We start from the raw sequence: 21,245 nt of genomic DNA, 5'->3' as shown, positions 1-21,245 counted from the left end.
GGCGGCCATGGACGACTTGGGCTGCCCGCGGTGCAAGACCACCAAGTACCGCAACCCCTCGCTGAAGCTGATGGTCAACGTCTGCGGGCACACGCTGTGAGTGGCGCCGGGCCCCGGGGGGAGCGGGCGCGGTGCGGAGCCCCGGCGGGGCCCGGGGAAGGGGTCGCTGCCCCGGCCGGTCCGGGGGCGGCGGCGGCTCCGGGCCGCTCGGGCCCGTCCCAGCCCGGGCTGGCTCCGGTGTGGGTGTGAGCGCCCTCGGTGCCGGCTGTGCGGTGAAATTCCCGGGAGGAACCCGCGGGACACGCTCCCGTCCCGCAGCGCTGCCGCGCTTCGGCGTGCCAAGGGAAAAATGCATTTCCCGTAGAGTTAAACGTTTGTTGTTTAAAACTGTGCTCGAGTAAAGGAGAAAAAGGTGTTTTGTTGTGTTATTTTAATGTGTCAGTTCTGCTGAATGAAGAGTGCTTTGCTGAAGGTTTGGTGCTAGTTTAAGTGTTGGGAAATCCTCTTGCGAACCTGTACTGATGGTAGTCTGAACTCATTCTTTTTTCTTATTCTTTTTTTTTTTTTTTCCCCCAAGAACAGTCATTACTTTTTTCCCTTTCCTCCCAAAACTCAGCCCTTATACAGCACCCAGCAGTGGCTGTTGCTGTTTTTGTCACAGATAAGTCCTGCTGATTGAAGTCACAAATAGCCTGAGCCCATTCCCTTTCAGATCTGGAGCCATCCTTAGTTAGTGTGGAAGTTTGAAAGGCTGTACTCTAAATTCTTTCTGGATGTACCCCATACAAGTCCAGTACTGCAGCAGCAGCCCTTTCTATATATTTTTTTTTATTTTTGTCTCGTCATCTTTCCTGTGCTGTGTATGTTTTTAAACCACGTGTGAGTGACATTGAAAAAATGCAGCCTGGGAGCTTTTGCTTGCCTCGGTACATTGCTGTAAGTGAGCAGGATGAAGGAAGGATTTATCTTGTTGTATTAGGAAAAAAGGTTTACTTTTCGTTCTGTTCCCCGCTCCTGCTCTCTGCTCGTGCCATGGAGGTGTGGTGGTGGCCTCGGCAGGGCGGCTTTAAAGCGATGGATCCTGCATTCCCCAGAGATCAAAGGGATGATCAAAGTGGTCCCGATGGGCTTCCAGGCTCCTCCAGAGCCGCTTCCAGCAGAGGACAGCATGTCTCACTTTGCTCTCCTGCTTTGCTTCTCAGTTGTTTTGGGTTTGTTTTTTTTTTTTGTGGCTGAGTTTTGCTCCAGACAGTTAATGGTGTTTTCAGCTTTACTGGGTGCAGTTGCTGGCACCGTGTTTGGGGTTGATGTTCTTGTCTTGCTTCTTGTTTCTGCACCCCAGCTCTTGTCGTTTGCATCTCTGGGTTTGTTTTTGTTGTAATTAAGGACTCTCCATCTCAATGTGGTTCAAGTGTGCCACTTTTCCTCTGTGTTTTCCTTCCAAGAGCTCCCTCAGGGTTGTATATCTCTTATTGTTTCCATACAGTGTTACAAGGCCTTGATGCTGGAAGCTGTTTCTTAGTAATGGTTAATAAATTTTCACAGTAGCTCATCTAGAAGCTCAGATGACCCACCTGTGAATGGAAGGAGGTAATTGACTTGTTCTCATAAATTCATCATATTTCATTCACAAGGAAGGGATGTTTAATGAGCTAACATAAGTTTCCAATGGAGATGTATCCTTAGTCAATGTATTTTGATATTTTGCAGTTGTTACAATTGAAAACACTACTCCTAATTTCCAATCTAAATTTCTTTGCTATAATTGAAGCATTTAAGAACTCTACCATGAATTTTTTACATTTGTGAACTCTTTATTACTTCTCTTTTGTAGGAATGTCTGGAAAACTTTGAGGGCTTTCTCTTTGGTGTTTTTCACTCTGAAGAAATCCCATTGCTTCAGTCCCTTCTCTTCAGTGATTTTTAATGTCTTTTTTTTTTTTTTTGGTTACACTTTGGGAGTTATTCTCACTGGGTCTTGTTAGCCCTTTTCCACTTGGTTTGCATTTTATTGAAGCTGGACATGGTGTTCCATCCGAGTCATTAGTGCAACAGCCAGAGTCAAAATGATTTTGTGTTCTTTTCATTTTGTGTTCTTTTTCATTCTTTTCCTACCTGCATTTCATCCAGGCAGGCTGATGACTCTTGATGTATTTAGTTTTTTTGTAGTGATACATTTGATTTATGTTAAACATGTCTCAGATTCTTTAGCACATTACCACTCAGCATATCTGTGGACAGAACAGAAGTCAAGCTTGTTTTCCACGTTGTGTTGTACAGGTGATTATTATTATTATTACCTTTTTGCTCTGTTAAACAATTTGTTACTTCAGGTGACTTTTATTTGCTTCAAGTGACTGTGGATTATGAGACCCTTCATCCAAGTTGTTTGAAACTGGGATTATTCTCTCTTAACATCCTGATATTTTCCAATGTGTAGTTTGTGGACAGAATGTCTGGAAGAGATTGGAAATTGTTGCTTGTCACCGTAAGAAATCCAAGTGAGGCAGAGCAAAATATGAAGTTGCCTGCAGTAAGTTCATTGCTAAAACCCCTCTTCCCCTGGTTACTTTCTGTAACAGTGGAGAATGTGAGAAGATTAAAGCCATGTGAATGGGCTTGCTACCAATTTTCTCTCAGACTGAAATAATGATAGCTTATCTCTGGGTGTGGGTTTGTAATCATCTCTGAGTGCTTCAGTATGTTCTGCTTTTGTTTAGGTTATATGGCTGTCAGTTTAAGAGTGTCAAAAGTCCAGTTAAACCAAAACTACATTGCCTGTAGTTGCTGTTTCACTACCTATATTGTTACTGTGTCATTGGAGGGAATTATATTCCTTTGATAAAATTTGTTTCTAAGAAACTGTGTGTTGAATCTCCTCCGTTCTGTTATCTGACATGTGCAGGAGATAGGCTTTTCCTCAGATTATTTTGGCATCTTCCCAGGATCTGGTAAGCCTGACTCTGGTCTGTTTTCCTGTGTACTTGTTTCCTGCTCTTTAAAGGCAGGTGCTTTAGTCCTTCTTTAGGTTGTTGGAGCTTAATGCAGAGAGCAGAGATGATCCAAAACTTCTCTTGTCAGTTTTCAAAGGGTAAATATTACATCTACCAGATTTGAAAACCTTGAAGTACTCCTAATGCTGTAACCCCTGGCTGTAGTGCACAGGTTTATGGACTACACGTCCATGGGTTTATGGAGGCTCATTAAGCTGTCTGCAGAAGCACATTGCCTTTGTGGTGCTTTTTGTTTGAAGTGTGCCGATAAATCTGCATGGAAAATTCAGAGCCGCGGCTTTGCTGGCTCGGGAGCTTTGGAGCAGTTGCTGTAATGCATTTCCCAGTTCCAGCCTGGGCTCCTGCTCCTTCTGCTGTGCTATGAGTTACATTAGCCAGCTAATCCATCTTACTGAGTGGAGATTGATGCAGAAAATGCCCCAAGTGCTTTGGCATCATCTGTTAGAGATTTTCCCTCTCATTGAATAGTGGGTTAATGCGCTCCTGCTTCAGCTGTGCTTTCTTGCATTGCAGGCATTCTGAAGGAATATTTTCATTTTACCTTCAGTGCTGCCTCCTGGTAGTTTCTTTCCTAAAGCCCTGACCTTTCCTATTCTGTCAACTGTGCTGTTCATGTAATGAAGTGACCTCCAGTGATGTGATTTGCACTTTTGCAAAATACCTTGAATTTTAAAATATTGAAGAACCTTTACTTGGCTGAGATGATTTGTCAGTAAGCTTCAGATCTTTTTTTCATCTGGGTTTCAGAAAGCTTGTGGTTTTATCAGGAGTTCATTTTATTCATTTTGTGACTGTGTTCTCTTCTGAAGAACTGTGAGAGTTGTCTTCTTATGCCTTCTGTCAGCCAGGTTGTTTCCACTTGGATGTTCTTGGGTGGTTCTTGCCCTCTGATTAGAATGAAACTAGAAGAGCCATTTCTTTTATAATAGTTTATTTCCCCCCCTCTTTTTTTTCTTCTCACCTCTTATATTAAAAAAGCACCTCAGAATATCTGAGAACTTGTTGGGCAACAGATGTCCTGTTTTTTTCTTTTTTTGACAGATGGTTACAGTGAAGGTTCTTCTTGCTGTGAAATCCTGTGCTTTGGAGGTTTGGCTGTTCATTCTTCTCCTCTTGCTCACTTCACTCATTTAAATCTCATCTGAGGTAGAGGCTACGTGTGAAAATCCCTGTGCTGGCCTCCCTTCTCTTTTCTCACTGTGACCTTGACCCTGCCATCAGATCGATTCTGGATTTTGGCACCACATGCAGGGAGCATTTCTCCTCCCTCATCCTTTGCATCTCTTCCCGTGTCAGTGGCTTGAGCCCATTTGGAAAACTCCCAGTGGCTCTCTCCCAGTGCTGCAGGTTTGGAATGGGCAGTGGGGCTCTGGAATGTGCTCCTGGCAGAGTGGGATCACAGTGCTGATAAGCACAGCAGTGCTGCAGTGGAGATAAGGGACAGGCAGGTGGCTGCAAGAGGATGAAATCAGACATTTGGTCTTTTATAAACAACCTTCAGGATGGGATCCCACTGCAGTTTATTCCAATAGAATCATGCCAAGCCTTACCATTGTGGGAGTGGGTTTTTTGGGGGGTTATTCCTTAGTAGTTTGTTTTCCTTGGTTATTGCTTCTTGACCAATATCACCAAAAGTGTAGCACCATGTGTTTTTGGCATCAGAGTAATGTTAAATAAGCCTTTTCCACTATAAATCTTCCCTGTCACTGGGAGGGAGGATGATAAATTAGCAGTTAAAAGTTGTTCTAGGATGGGACTTAGTAAGGAAATGCTTAGTTCAAGAGTAATGAATGTCTTTTAAAGTTTATTTTCTTAAGTATAACAGAGGTTCAAGGCATCAGATACTTGGCTTTAAAAAAAACTTTTGTGCAAGGAAAAGTGTGTCTAATTATGGAGCAATGCTTGATTAAAGTCCTGTAATGCATTAGTTCCTAAGGTGCACTGATGGCTTTGCTTTCTTTTAGAAGTTCACTCGAGAATTATATTCAAAATCCGTTGTGCATGCATGACAATTTTTGGTTTTTCAGACAATTCCTAGAGTCTTTTCTAAGCATGCAGATGCTGGGTGCATGCTTGCCAATGGAGTTGTAATCCACCTGGCTTCACTTGAGACCATGAATTATCTTTTACTCTGCCTGCTTGGATTTCATGGCCTGTGTTGAGTTTTAGGAGGCAGGTTAAGCATGTCCCACTGATTTACTTACATAAAGAGAAAAGGAAATGCATCCACCCAAACCTGCATTAAAAGAACGTTAAGGTTGTTGCTGCAAACAGGAGTGGGTAAAGAGATTTATTCTTGCCTGTAAACTTGGACCATATGGTCTCCAAGGAGGAGACACAAAAATGTTAGGTAGAAAAGGTAGCTAATTGGGATTGCTGGTGCACCTTTGTTATCCCACTGCCTTTTATAGGGATCAGGAAGGAAACTGGTGTGTAAAGCTCTTCCTTAGGAGTCAGTCCTGGTTTTCCAGCTACCTGGGAGCCATCCTGGCTTGTGGAGAGAGGAAATGTGGGTCTCTGCAGACCAGCAAAAGCAAAGAAATTCCTCTTCTTCCCAGTGTAATGCCAGCTGCTGTGCTGTCTTGACAAAGTGTCCTTTCCAAGCTTGACATCTCTGGGACACAAGGGCTCAGGGACCAGAGCAGCCTCCACAGAAAGCTGGGAAGCTCAATTTCAGCTGCTGCCAGTTTGGTGGTTTTGGGTTTGTTCATGTACCGCCACAATCTCAGATGGTAGTTGAACTTGCTTAGTTACAAGTTCTTCTGGGCTCTTTCGTGTCTTGAAGAGGTGGAAAGGTGTCTGGGCTCCTTACTAAAATACAGGGGTTTTTTCCTCCTGTTCCCAGAGGGAGATGTATTTATTTCTCATTTAATTTGTTAATAAGACTTCAAAATGAAGACAGTGTAAAAAAGCTTACTGTCTCTAGACCCAGCTTTGTGTTGCTCAGGGGAGACATCAGTTCTCCAAGATGTGTTGTGGGGATTCTCTAATCTGCCCTGCACCCTGTTAGGTGTTTCCAGGGAGTCATTAGGGGGAAAGTGCATCCTTGGAGAGCTCTAATTGAGGTGTTAACAGCTGCAATGTGAAGAAACAGAGGTTTCATTATTTGTGTATTTATTTTAATGTCAGAAGCTTTTGGAGTTTTGTGGCTGTCGAATTCCCTGGGAGGTAGAAGTAGGAATGTCCCTGGTGAATTCAGGGGAGTGGGGTCTCATGCCAGTGCGTGGGGCTGGACTTGTTGGAAAACAGTTTGGAATCTTCTTGTTTCAACCCCTTCCAAGTGAAAGGATGGCTTGGCTTCCTGCTGCATTCTTCTCTGCAGTGTGGTTCAAGAAAATGCCTTTCTTCTAGGATGGGGGGAAGCCCTGGAGACTGTGGAAAATAACATAAAACTGTATTTCAGCCAAGTGAGTCTGAGTGAAGAAGTCTAAACTAGAGGTAGGCAGTGAAGATCTGTCAGACCTGTAACTTTTAATTTGAGCATGTGGGAATTAGGGGGGGCTTAAATATGCATTTGAATTTGATTTGGCAAGCTTTTTTCCTAAAGAAAATACCTTGAATGCAAGATATACAAGGACAATGATTCAGGCCTGTCATTGGTACACATAAAGTTGGCTGTAATAGATATGATTTTTAGGCCAAAAAAAGTGGTGTGTGGGCTTTGGAGCACAAACAAGTATGGGTGTGCTGGTTCAGCCATGAAGTGTGGATTCAGGATTTGGGAACAGGCAGCAGGCACAAGGAAAAGAGCCACCAGGCTTTGGTACTTACCAGACCCTTGCAGGGACTGATCTGGTTTGCTGATCTGGCAGAAAATGAGCTTTTTTTTTGGGTCAGTTAAAGTGGCTTGCGAATGGTTAGTCAGACATCAGAGGTGGTGCAAGGTCATCTTTAGGAATCTGTGTCTACAAATGAGGTAGGAATAGGGTGGAAGGAAGGACTTTCCTAGGACACAATGTTAATTTGGCTTTTTTAACCATTTTGTGAAGCTGCATGCTTTAAAAGTTGGCTTATCTGGGAGAGCAAGTTTTCTGTTTGTCTCTGAGGCATCTTTTTTTGCTGTTATTTACTCAGCTTAGATTCCTGGATGGTAAATCCTTGCTTGTATGAAAGGCATGAACAATTTTGGTGGATTAAAGCAGATTGGGACTACATGCAGTTGAAAATCTCAACCAGAACAGGAACTTGGTGTGGTCCTAAAAATGCCTGCTTTGCTTTGGGGAGATAAGTAATGAAAGCTATGTAAATGTATTTCATTCCCAATAATTTCCACCTCTGAAAGAATTCTCTCAGTTTCTTCCATGTGACTTGGGAGACACATCAGGGAGATTTTTACTCACTTTGTCAGATCTACTATGAGGCTTTAACTGATGCTTGATTGAAGTAATGGCACAACCAAAGCCTGTCTACTTCCTCAGAGGAAGAAACAATTTATTTTAATGTTAAGGGGGATATATTCCCTCTGAAAGAAAGCTTTTTCCTGACTTCTTAGGGAATAAAAATCTAGGTCATCTTTCTTCTTTGTCTTTTTGGAGTTATTCCTGGTTTTATTAATTGGGATTAGATGCTCTTTGGATCCAGTTCCATCCCATTAGGCTTCCAAAGTCTCTGCAAGTTAGTCATGGGAGGTGATTAAATCTCTGCTGAAATACCCAAGAGATTATTTCCTTCTGCCATCCAGTTTTGACAGTGGGTATTTGCTTTTACATTTGGCTCTGAGTCATGGTCTTGGTACTTCTGATGAAGTGGTGTTAATGCCTCAGTTTAATTCTTTTGTTTTAAAACTGGCATATTTAGAAAATCTTCTCTTTTCTCTGTTGAGCTATCAATTGCCATGTCTGCTTGGTAATGCTTCTTGTCTGCTTAGCAAAGCTCACAGAGCTCTACTCTTCATTCCCTGTAAGTACTTTTTGGAAATTTAAGTTATGGTTCTCCTCCTTGTGACCTTGGCAAAAGGAAAGCTGTTGTTTATATCCTGTCTCTCCAGTCAGTAAATGGAAAAGTAAATTCTTTTTCCTTGGTTTTGGAAATTCAGTCTGTTTGAATCTGCAGCCTGGATTGGAGACTTCACAGGAGCTTGCAGTGACAGGACAGGGGGAATGGCTTCACACCAAAAGAGAGCAGGTTTAGATTAGTTATTAGAAGAAAATTCTTTGCTGTGGGGGTGGTGAGGCTCTGGCATGGGTTGGCAGGAGAAGCTGTGGCTGCCCCATCCCTGGGAGCGGTCAGGAACAGACTGGATGGAGCTGTGAGCAGTCTGTTCCAGTGCAGGGTGTCCCTGCCCATGGCAGGGGGTTGGAATGAGATGATCTTTAAGGTCCCTTCCAACCCAAACCATTCTGTGCTTCTGTGGTCCTGGAAGTGGGTTTGGGTGCCCAGCTTGAGGAGTGCTCCAACACTTGTTTGGGTGAATGCATAGTCATGTCTGACTATGGTAATGGTCTGACACGGGTGTGGTAAATCTGTGGTGAAAAAGGTGCTTCTCAAAAAGAAGGCAAAGACAAGAGCTGCTTAAACAATTTCATGTTAGGCAGGATTTTCTTTTCTCTTTCTTTTAATTGCATCTACTTCATTTTAATTGAAGCCAATAATTCTGTGGGTTTGTGAGGAAAAAGGACAATGAGCTTGCTCCTGTGTGGTTGCATTAGCTGTCAGATGTTAATAAGCCATATGCATAAGTTTAATATTTATGAAATTAAGCAAATAGATTCATGAGTCATTTTAGAAAGCACATGTCTTGGTAACTGTAAATTCACAGCAGGGCAGATCCAGAAGTTGCAAATGCCCAGAAGTTGCATTTGTGTGCCTGCTCTTTTTTTGGGGCTTTGGTTGGTTGTTCCTCCCCCCCGGACAACTGAAGGTGAAGTCTGAAGAAAAGCCAGGTCAACATTTTGAAAGTTGAATTGAATATTCCACTGTTCATATCTGGCGAGGAAATAAGGAAAATTCCCTGAAAGTAGCAGGCTGTGGCACAGGCACTGTGCTGAGCTTGCACTGGGGACACTTCAGTTTCATGTTGCTGGTTCCCTCTCTTGGTTTGATGATATGCAGGGAGCAGTGGATGTTTCCTCACAGACCACTCTGGCTGCAGTAAAAGTCACAAATAGTAGTCCTAGCAGGGATCTGAGTTTTGTAAAGACATTCACCTGGTTTCTCTTTTTTAAAAATTATTTTGCAAGAATTAATTTTGATGAGATCAGATCTGAGAAAATATCTTAGCAGGAGCTGCTGCTATATGTGACAAAATTAAACTTTGTCATAGCTAAAAATATTTTTTTAATAATCTGAAAATGATATTAAATTGTTCTTGTGTTGAATATAATGTGTGTGGGGAGAGAATATATAAGGAAATTCTTGCAGATTTTTTTGTGTGGAATGTAGGTAAGTTCAGCTCAATGAGAACGAGATGGCTCTGTCACAAAGGAACAATGAGGAAGTCATCTGTCTGATAAATACTTTGGCTTCAAATTATGAAACATGAGGTAATGATTTTTGCTGTGCCCACACAGTCCTGCTTCAATGGCTGGCACTAAGGTTAGATTATGTCTAAGCATTTGCAGAATCCTGGGTTTAACATGGACATGACAACATCTTTAACATTTTAGAGAAGATAAGTGGCTCTGCTGAGAGTCAGGAAATATTGGGATGGGACAGAGTGAGAAGAAATGTATTTTGTTGGTTTCCTCTTAAGAAGGAGTGGTGAGGTGAAAGTTCCCAAGAATGTTGTGCTCTTCAGTTCTTTATTGGTTCCAAGAAGTGTGGCCACACTGCCAGCCTCTGCCAGGGTGGCAAAGGAGGACTGATGTTCCTAGACAGCAAAAGGCAAGGGAGTGGTTTGGCCAATGTTGACACCTTCAGACTGCTGAGCCAGAATGGGAAGTGTTGGGTCTAACTGGGCAGGAAAGTCTGGCACTGGGATTAGATGTACTGCAAGAGCTGCCCTCAGAGCCAGGGTGAAGGAGGAAGATCTCTGGTCCCAGACAAGTGCAGGCAGACAAATGTTTAACTTGTCTTACTTGCAGGGTGTCATGTGTTTATCTGTTAAAAAAAAAAAAGGTATCTTTGTGGGGATTAGGAACGGAACAATCTGTAGGTGTAACTAGTGGCTAGGTAATCTTTACTGTGAGTACATGAATAGCCTTGTGTAAACAGAAGAGTCCAGATTGTTCTGGGAGTAGTGTCTGTAGGCTTTAAAAGACTGAAAAAATAGTCCTTGCACACCCTGGACGACGTCAGGAAAGACTGTCAGTGGCAATTGTGTAGTTTGATAAGCTTGTGACTGATGTGCTGTGAACTAGAAATGGGAGGCTGCCTTTAAATCCCCAAGATCCCTTGTTTTAGGGGAAAAATGAGAAGTTATCTCTAATTTTGGGATATGGTTGTGTTCTGTGAAGGGAGAGAGGGAGGTTAACAGGACTGAGGGCAACGCCAGGGTGAGGGATGTTGCTGAGCAGGCTTGGAGGAATTCAGGAGCTGGAGAGAAAGTTGTCTGTTGAGCTTAGTCTAGAAGTGCTGCATTTCTTTGAACTTTTTAGTTGCTACTCTTGCAACAAAATATTGCCAAACAAACCCTTGATTTCTATTCTGTCTGCCTGGTTTTGGGGAAGGGTAATGCAGGAGGTGTGTGCAGAATTAGCTGCCTTCACCTGGGGAGGATCTGTGATGGATGAGTGAAACAGCCCCTTGCAGATTTGTTTCTTGGGATGAAGTTAGGGAGCTCAAATTGCATGGGGTCTGTGGGGAAACCTTTGCTGCCAGCTGGGAGACTTTGGAAGGGAGTCTTCTGTTCTGCAGGGAAGGTGTGACTGGGAAACACCTTGTGGCTCTGGGGAAACTGAAATGCTGGAGTGGCCCAAAGGGGAGGCTGGCTCCAGACTGTATGGCATAAAGGAAGCTGCAAAGATCACAAGGGAGACTTGCTTAGAGAAAGGGACGTGACTACATGAGAAGTTGAGAGGAGGAGTGATGACTGGGCTAGGGAAGGATTTGGGACAATCTTGGAAAAGTGAGGAAAAACTGGAGCTCAGGAAGTGTGCAGCCAGATGTGAAGTTCTTGGAGGATAAAGGCGTGGGGAGACCTTGGCAATCAGAGGTGAGGGCAGTGAGTGTGTGTGCTTGAGCATTGTGGTGAAGGGCTGTGAGTGTCTAAATGGAAATTAGCCAAGCCTGGCTACAAAAATCTTGGCCAGGAGAAGAAGAAGGGGGCAGAAGGCACTCAGATCCTGTGTTCCTCACTGGGCTGGAGCAGCACCTGGGTGTTGGAGTGTTTTACAGAGCCCTGGGGTGGAGCCCTACAGTGCAGCATTTTGTAGGGGCTCTGCTGTGCCCATGGGATGCCCCTGTGGCAGTGCAGGCTCTGGCTCTGCTCCTGCCCTCCCTGGGAGCCAGGCTTTGAGCAGAGGAAATCCTGTAGAGCACTAATGCTAATCACTCTCAAATCAGGAATGTGAAATTTGGGCATGCTTCAAGCATTAATTATAGTGGCTTAATTTCCTTATCTGGTAATGTGGGGATAATGCTACCTCATGGTGGTTTTGAGAAGGTCAGTTATTTAATGCTGACTGTGCATGCCAAAGAAAACTGGAGAGGGGGAGAAAAACAGTAAACGTGTCGAAGCAGGATTTGAGCAGGGCAGGATAAGCAAGGTCTGAGGATAAACTGGCATTGCCTGTGTGTTAGCTGAGTGTTGCCTGCCCAAAACCTGAAAGAGGTGGGATCCTAACAAACTGCAAAGGGCAACCTGTTATCCTGGTGCCTGGCAGGTCATGCACAGTAACTGTAAGGAAAACATGGAATGCCTGGCCCATGTGTTGTACAGGTTGTTAGAGGAATAACATGCCATTGAGGCCTCTGCCCCGCTGCCTGCCTTAGTTGACATAAGGTAATGGATATTGAGGGGAGGAGCTGAGCAGCAGCCTGATTGCATAAGCCTTTTTTCCAAAGGAAACTGGCTAGCACAATGTGGAGATATATTAAATTTATATTGTGGTGCACGACCACAAGAGGGATCAGACCGCTTGAATTTTCACTTTTGCGTTTTTGATTCTGCCTTCCTTCATGTAGCCTGTGTTACATATGGAGGTTTTAATTGTCTGCCTTGCCAGTGGTAATATGAGAAATTTGGTTGAGTAGTGGGCTTGGCTGTCGTTTGCTTTCTGTCTGTTTCTTGGCTTCAGTCTCTGCAGTAAAAACAAAGCTGCATTACTGCATGACTTTGATAAATAGATTTACATTTCTGCTTGCACAGGAAGTTATCTCTTACTGTTTGCTAGGTAAAGCTTCATTTCCCATACTCTGTTTTTTTTTTTTTAAAGTGAATATTCTAAGTGACTGTGCCATTGAGTTCAGATAAAATACAGAGCCTGTATTTTACATGAGCTTGATCATTCAAACCTGATTTCTCCCTCCCGGTTTCTTTCTTCTGGAGTATCAGTTGTATAATTGGCAAACATGTTCAAGACAAATGCTGACCTGAAAGTGACCATTCCTTGAATATAATGGACCACAGTTACTTTCTCTTACACCTAATTAGTCCAACATTTTGTTTTAAAATCCAGTTGTATTCTAGAGTGGAAAGATGCAAAGTTGGTTGAAGGAGAATTGTCCCAACTTCTTTCTACTGTGTCCTTCCTCCACAAATATAGAAGCAGCTCTATCATTGAAAATTTAATGAAGCTTTCATCAATATAATGCTGTGCCTCTTCATTCTCTGAAATGTATTCATTTTTAATGAGCTTCTAATTCTAATTTCAGGTAACAGGAACAACTGAACATACCCATAAATCTGATTTATTTGTGAACAGCGTATCCCATGTAATTTACAATTCCTTAAGTTGTCAGTGATGACTTTTGGCTGCTTTTGGTAATTTGGTAAAAATGTTTTGTTTCTGACCTTTTTATTTTTTTTGGTAGAGATCAGTATCAGCAAACAGAAGCAATGACCTTAAAACAACAAGGTGGTTATCCCAGTGTCATATTGGAGTATTTGCATTTTTAATTTTATTTTTAAAAAATGTCTTAGCAAGCCTGGGGTTAGTTCCTTAGTTCAAAAGTACAATAGTGGGAACATATTTTGGGTATGTGGGAGAGCTGGTAATACTGAACAAAATATAATATTGTGGATAATGAATTACAGAAGATGGAAATAGTCTAGGAATAGCTGTGTAAATACCCTACTGACTCTGGACAGTCTCAAACTGGAGATACCTATGAATCATCCAATACTGTTGCACTGCTGGAAGAAGGAATCAGGCTTGCTTGGCTTTTTCTTACTGGGAGTTAATCATAATGCTGAAAAAATAGTATTGTTTACCAAATTTTATGCAATAATGACACCTATGAGTACGTAATTACATTTTCAATTAGAATAAGAAAGCATTAACATTGAAACATTGTTTTGGTCATGTGAAAGTACTTCATTGTTCTATCTGCATTATTTAATTTATGGTCCTTTTATTGTTTCTCATAATCGTAATTGACATTTATCCATAAATATTTAATTTGTGTTTGGGATGTTAATTGCAGAAAAAGGCCACATAGAATGTGATGCCACTGAGTAGAGAAACATAAAATTTAATAACCAGAACTACTTCACATAGTATTGCCTTTGTAATAGTACAAAGAGTAATGTACAAAGAGGAGATGGGATGAATACCACTCTTGGCAATGTGCAGTTTTTTGTTTTATCTATTAACTTTCTTCAAAAGAAATATTAGTTTAGTACCAGGAGGAGGCTACACTTGTATGGCACATGTTTGTATCCTGATTTCTTTTGACAGTTCTTCTATTCTTACAATGATTTGGAGCGTTACACCAGCAGGATGTTTTTCCATATATATTTTTATAAACACTTTTTAGCAGCTTCACAAATGGAAGCAGTATGCTGAGCACATTATATGGGTATCCTGAACTGTTTCAGGTGCGTGAAGCAGCCCCACAATTTCATTCAACCTTTAGTGAGACTTAGAACTTCCTGTCCTTGGAGGCGTCTCCTCGGTGCAGACCAAGGGAAGGGGTTGTGCTGGCATCTCCTGGGAGGTGCAGCTCGGGAGCAGTGTCCTTGGCACAGCTTGGGGGCAGTCCCTGAGAGCCACAATGGGGCAGGGATGATGCCACTGCTGCCCTGAACCCTGCCCTGGTGCCACAGGAGCCTCTGCCCAGGGCAAGGAGCTGTGGGAAATGCAGCACAGCCTGTGGTGCATTGTAATCCCCGCTCTGGATTGTTCCCTGGTGCATGGCCCTGCAGGAACACTGCTTCTTTACCTTTTGAATGCTTTCCTCAATGATTTTCAAGGCTTTCAGAGACTCCCTCCTTACAAGATCAGATCTGGTGTGGGCAATTAAATCTGACATGTCCTGAGGTAGGAAAGTGGGTGTTTGCTGTGCTGGTCTCTTCTAAAGACCTCACCCTGGGTGGTGCCAGCTCTGTGTCAGTGATAGACACTTCTACTGTGGACTGATATCCATATTTACTGAATTTATGATGGCTAATTACAAAAACTCAAATTTCTCCTTAGCATTCCCATTTTCTAGCCATTTTGAATGCAGAGCAGTACAGCAGAAGAGTGGATGAAGGAACTGTGCTAACCAGGCTGTTGTTTTAAAAGACTGGCTCAGTTTTTCAGGTGCTTGAGTGCCAGAGTAGCCTCACCCGTGCAAGTAGCCCACAGAAATAGTGAAAAATCTGCATGTGATGATTACTTTCAGGATCAAACCTCTCCTATTTATTTTCACTTCTAAAAAATGTACATCAGTTTTTTCTGACAGTTGTTTTTCTGTTAAATAGTTTACTTAACACAGACAAACAGTTTATTTAAGATAAGTTGATAGCACCAGACTTGGAGTTTGTCCTAATACTGTCACTTCTGATACTTGGCTTGGACTATTTACAGTAGAAGCTGAAGGTGAATGAGATCAGGGAGAGGTGGAGGTTTGTGTCATCTACCCCTTTAAATGTGATCAGTTCAAAGGTCTTCAATGGCTGTCACTCATCTTTTTCTGAGTGATACCAGACCTTCTACTTGCCAGTCTTTGCCTAGATCAGCTTTTGACTAGGGACTCTAATAATTACACCAATCCAACTTCATTTCATGATGAGAGAGCATTTTTTTGTGCAAGATTGGAGCAACTACATCAATAAAACTCTTTTTTTCTTTTCTAATATCTCCAGAATTCTCTTTCCAGTTTCTTCAAGGATAATTTGAGTATTGTTACCTGGAATCTGTTGAGGAATGTACAGATAGTGCATAAAAGCTACATTCCAAGCTTTGTTTTAGAGTTTAGCACCCAAAAGTGAGAAAATTGCAAGATAAGGACTCAGGCTTAGTGTGGTTTCCCTGTTTATATGGTAGAGTACTATTATGGATATAGAATGGTATTTTTCATGTTGCAGGATGTGTTTTGTGCTATAATCACAATATTTTAATCCATTACTTTTTGGACATATCAAGCATATGCAATGAATAAAAGGAGCATTGATTTCTTCCTTTTCTTTAGCATTCTTGGTATAAAACTTTGAGTGCCTTTGTGTTTCTCCTGTGATATTAGAACAGTGCTGCCTCATTTTACTGATGAGAAAAATCAAAATGGTTTTATGGGGTCTCTACATTTTTATGTGTGCTAAAAGGGGAATGGAGATGGTGGAGTCACCACCCCTGGATGTGTTTAAAAAAAGCCTGGATGTGGCACTGGGTACCATGGTTTAGTTGAGGTGTTGGGGCTGGGTTGGACTCGATCTTGAAGGTCTTTTCCAACCTTGTGATTCTGTGAATTCTGTGAACTACTTTTCCATCAACACTTTGTCTTCAAATACACAGCCTGCTTCCCCAGCAAACAAAACCAGCCTTTTGAAAGCCTCCTGATGTCAAGTGTTAAACTTAGAATGTGCCAATCCCGTGAGGAGCTGCTGGGCATTCCCGAAAAGGGTGTTTGCATGAGTAAAGGAAATTATACTTCAGCTTTTCTGTGCAGCATAATTTGGGCATTTTTACAAATTTTATCATAGAGTGTTAAGGAGTTGGAATGGACCTTAAGGTGATCTAGTACCAAACTCCCCTGCCATGTGCAGGGCTACCTCTGAAGGTCTTAAATTTTGTGTTACATTTACCTTTGCCAGGCATCTGTGGTTGTACCCTTTCCAGTGGTTTTATTATTGCTTGGGCCCAAAATGTTATGGCTCTCCCCACATTCTGTTTCCAGCACAAATGAGCTTTGTTACTGGCCAGATTGGTGTAAAATATTTTTATGCTTTGGATGTGATCAGACATCACTGGTGATGCCTTTTATGTATAAAGACAACAGGAAAAGGGGTGGTGTGGTTAAGAAAAGAGTAAAACTTATTGGCTGCAAGAGTGTGTTGACTTCCACTTGAGCCTCCCTGGTTACTCCAGCTAATTAAAATCCAGGTGTTCCCTGTGTCACATGCCTGTCCCATCTGTATGTTCCAACCCCTTTTTTGGCACTGAATGGTGAATCAGTTCAGGAAGGTCATCCCTTTTAGGGTTTTAGACTGGTTATCAGCTGAATTACCTCCTTGTACTGCTCCTGGGCACATGTGCTGCTGTAGAGGTTGCAGGGCAGATCTAAAACAGGATAAGCTACTGTAGGACTAGACTTGACTTTGCACTTGTAGTAGCCATATTAGATACCATAGAAATAAATCTATGAATCTGTATGAGGTACCTGCATGTCTCTCTGCTGATAACTGCAGTGCTGTGCCAGAAAAGAGCTGTCCTGGTACCATTCCTGCAGCCTGAAGTGCCCGTGGAGGACACAGCTCTGAGGACATGTCAGCCATGCAGAAAAGGCTTTGATCTCCAGTGACCCCACACAATCTCCCCAGTCTCTACTGTGGGAGTTAAGATGTTTGTTTAAGTTGACAACCTGAGCTTGCAGAGGCTCCATTTGTCTTTCGCTCAAACACGGTGTAGCTTGGATTGGGATTTCACTTAAACAAATGGCAAGGAACTGCCTCTTCATGTTATGTAAAGTTTGCTCCTGAAAATAAAAGGATCACTTGTGGATTACTGAAAGTGTTGCAATTTGAAAAAAGCTGTGTTGGGGAGGAGACAACTTTCTTCTTGAAGTGGGGGAAGAGTTTTCAGATCTCTTCTTGTTTAGATCTTTTAATGGTTCTTTCGAAACTTGTGCAGGGATTTGGTTCACAGTGGATTTGTAATGTTGTCACCAGAGTGAATGAAAAGCTGGTATGAGAGATTACCCAGGAGGGTGCACAATATGGTCCTTCACGAGAGTGATGGGTTTTGTTTGGCCTATTTTTCTTCTCCACATAAATGAAAATGAAAGTAATATGGAGCAAAATCTATTTGGAAGGTAATAGGAATGGCAGTGAAACAAGTTTGATGTGTCATGGCTGTTGTCACCAAGCTGCTTTTTCTCTTCTCTCTCTCTCTCCCTCTCTTTTATTTTTTTTTTTTGGCACCAAGCTGCTTTTTCTCTTCTCTCTCCCTCTCTTTTTTTTTTTTTTTTTGAACATTGTTTATATTGGTAGTAGCCAGAAGACCTTTCATGAATCCCGACTCACAGTTCTCTACAAGGAAAGGAAAAACACTTGGATGAGCTGTAGTGTGAATAGATTTGGGCAGGGAAGGTGAAGATACAGTAGGAACAAGAAACAATTTCCTCCCGAGTTAGTTGATACAATGTCTCCTGCTACAGTACTTGCCCAGTCTCATGCATGAGTTTCCAGTGGAGCTCCAGGATGGGATGGGAAATAACACTGGAATTAGAACTTCATAGGGCATAGATTTAAGTACTTGTGGCTCCTTATATCTGTGGTGGTTTTTTTTCACACCCCTCCCCCAGGAGCTGGTGTCAGGGGGTGGTCGTGCATTATCAGAGAGATCACATGTATGCAAGGCATCTTTGTCCCCATCTTTCTTGTCCCCTGGCTTGGGCAGCCATCCCACAACTTCTGTCGGTGCTGGTGTGTGCAGAGGGAGAGAAGGGCAGGAAAAGTCACGCTCCCATCAGCATCATGAGAGTACTTTGTGTCGCCAGGAGTGTTAAACTCGGGGTCTTTTCAGAGCGGAATAGATGCTGTACAGGTGAGTCAGCCTTTGTGCTAAGGGCCAGGTGCTTGACTTATTTTCAAGCTGGCATGCTAGGACACACTGGCATTCATCACATTTGTAAACACTCCTCAGAACTGAGGAAGGCTATTGTCTTGTAACCGGTTTTCCTTAATGCTCTGGGAGTGACTGGCTTGACGCATTTTCCCCACGTGGCATCAGCAGCCTGTGAAACACAGAGGAAGCATTTCTGCTCTGTGACCTTTGCAGCAAAGTCATCTTCAGGGAGGACAGCCATGAGCGAGTGTCTGCACTTTTGGTGCTGTGCCCAAAGATGTACACTTTTGACTCCAGAACAGGGAGTGAAAGACTCCATGTCTTGGACCAGCCCTCAGGCAATGCAGTTCTTGTCCTGGCTTTTCTGTGAATTTGATGGTTCACAAGTCATTCCTGCAGAGCAGACAGAGAATTATTATTTTAGCAGTGGAAAGATTATTGCTTGTATTGGAGTGGAACAGAGCAGGCTGTGGTCTGTTGTGCCGAGTTCTGTGTCACATTTAGGCTCTCACTTTTCTGGATGAGTGTTCAGGTTACCTTTTAGTAATCTAAGTCTAAAAAGTCTAATATTAGTCTAAAACCTAATAATTATTTTTTAGCATTTGTTTTTGAACAAAGGCTGGAGAGTATTTGTCTGTAGCAAAGAGCAAGTGAAAAGTAGTTCCTGGTGAGTTTTCTACAATATGTGGCACAAGGATGGCCTCAGTGCTGGGGCTGCTTGCAGAGGTGAATGTTGGGCTGTCCTGGACCCACACTGTTGCTAGGAAAGGCAGAAACTCCAGCTATATGGGATTTATCCAGTGCATGTGGTAAGTGTTTTCTCAAGTGTCTGTATTCTGGGTTTTTTTTTCCTTTTCTCCTTTCTGCGTAGGGTTTTTTTTTGTTTGCTTTCAGTAGGCCATTGTCTTGAGAGGCCTGGTCTTGCAAACAGTAATGAACAGGCTTTTTGTTTACTGGTGATACCTGTGGGACTGTTCAAATAAGTATATGGAGCTGAATCCGGGACCTCCTTGAAGCCCACCAAATACTGAGGGTTTGTTTCCCCTTCTTCCTTGAGACCTCAGTTCCCAGAGTGCCTTGAAGCCAGGTCACCTCTCCCAGTAGTCACTGACTGAAGGATTAAGCCATTATTTTTCATAGTAAAATAGACCTGAACATATTCATATTTTGACATGTTGTGTCTGAGAATGTACAAGTTGTGAGCTGTTGTTCAGCCACACATTTTTAGCTTATCAGTGATGAAGTCTTGAGTGTTAACATGCCTGTTAAATGGATATTTTGGGCATGTGAAAAGTGACTTAATTGTATATTGTCAAAACCAAAGAACCTCTTTTGGCCTGGCCGTTTAATAGACCATTTAGCTTCCCATGAATCTGGTTTTGATAAAAGCTGCTGAGCAGAAATCACATGGGTTTGTCTTTCACTGCTCACTGTGAGGCAGGTACTGGTGACAGTATGAACTGTCAGGCTTTGTGCTCAGAGTGACAATTGCTGCCTCACTAGCAGAACCTAAACATGCATTATCCTATTAGTGCATTCACATATTTGTGCAATTAAACTGCATTATGTTTAAGCTGCCTCCACTGTGCACGTTCCCACAGTTTTAACAGTTTATCATTTAAAGCCTATGAGAATTTGACCGAGATTTAATTCCACCTGTAGGGCCTGGGCAGCAGTGGGGTGTGATTGTATCTGTGTGGTTTAAGTGCAGCTGCCCTGAGAAGTGAGAGTGCTCCAATCAGTATTGGCAAGGTCTTCAGCAACCAGATAAGAGGGAATGACCAGCAGGAAATACTCCTTTGTGGGGGAGAGTCTTTGTTCCATGAGAACACTTTCAGATAAAAGGTGAAAATTGATCATCTTGGCACTCCCTTGCCTTAAAATTACTTAAGGGCTGGTCAGCAAGGAACTTTCCTTGCAGTGTTTAATAATACTGATTTCTTCAGAAACCCATTATTTCACACATATCTCAGTTCTGTTGCTTGGAAGTTTTGCAGATGAGTACTTGTCAGTTCTGGAAGCTGTAATATATATTGCTGTTAAGGTGATATTTTGGGGTGGAGTATTTTTTTTTTTTTAGTAAGCATCTATGTCTTAAAACCATCTGAGTCATGTATTCTATTTTTTAATACAAAATGGTTTTGAAGGCTCAGCATGTTGTAGTGGTCGAGGTATGACACTAAGCATAAAGAGCCATTGAAATGCCTTCTGAAAGGAGAATATTATATCCCCAGGATCACTGAATTAATGTACACATTTATTTATTCCTAGTGACCTGGGCAATGCTTGTTTGCAAGCTCATCGAGGTGTGTTGATGGGTTCAGTTTTGGGGCTGACATCCCCCTGCCCCAGTTAACTGGGGGCTGGTGGTGGCAGGGCAGCAGGTAATGGTTCTGCTTCACCTGTACAGACAGGGCAGGTCTCTCTCTTGGGTTCAGTCATCTTGGGAATGTGGCCTGATCTTTCTGATTTCCATGACCAACTGTAGCATATTTTTTCACGGGGGAATTTTGTTCAACTGGTTGACTTTGTGCATTGGATTCAGTTTGTGCTGCAGTGGGTCACCAAACTTGTTTTACAGGGTTTTCCAAGGAAAGCACCCAGTATGGTGTTTTCTGCCCTGGCTGGGCTGTAAATGGCTTTTTCAGTTGAGCTGTAGTTGCTTTTCAGGTACCTGAATTGCACAATGACACTGACTCATGGAGCACAGCCCGGTCCCTGACTGGATTCTTTTGAGGCTTTAATTGTTGTGTGCAATAGTCAGGGTGCAATCTTCAGTATCTACAAGCAATCCATCTTTTCCTTATCTTTGGATCCCTTTTGTTTTATAATTACTAGTAAACTTGGCTTGTGGGCTTTGTGAGAGTAGGGAAGTGATCACTTTTGTATAACATCCTAATGTTTCTTGGAGAAAATGCTGGTAAACTATGGAATGCCTTAAACCTCTCTCCAAAATGTTGCGTGTGGTTTTAGGGGGTGGAAGCAGCATGAATTGCCCTTTAAAATTGAAAGTTAAGGAAGTCGCTGAAGTTTACAGGAATCTTGAGAGCTTTAGAGAAATTAACAAAAATGTGTTATAAATAGCATGAGTATAAAATAGCATAATGAAATGATAAGAGTAGATTTTCGGTGTGGTATCTCCTTA

At 42.5% G+C, this 21,245-nt stretch overlaps 1 protein-coding gene across 1 annotated transcript in view; it reads left to right on the top strand.

The window, feature by feature from the left end:
• The first annotated feature begins 6 nt into the window (after positions 1–6).
• The window catches only part of MNAT1 (MNAT1 component of CDK activating kinase), a 118,052-nt gene continuing 96,813 nt past the window's right edge, over positions 7–21,245 (top strand). The window contains exon 1 of the mRNA XM_039733066.1: positions 7–96. Within this exon, the coding sequence (XP_039589000.1) occupies positions 8–96 (89 nt within the window). The 5' untranslated portion in view covers position 7. The remainder of the gene's footprint in view (positions 97–21,245) is intronic.

This window comes from Passer montanus, unplaced genomic scaffold (genome assembly GCF_014805655.1).
Source record: "Passer montanus isolate IOZ18808 unplaced genomic scaffold, ASM1480565v1 scaffold82, whole genome shotgun sequence".
NCBI lineage: Eukaryota > Metazoa > Chordata > Aves > Passeriformes > Passeridae > Passer > Passer montanus.
Note: the sequence above shows the minus strand (reverse complement) of the source record. Positions and strands in the feature narration are given on the sequence as shown.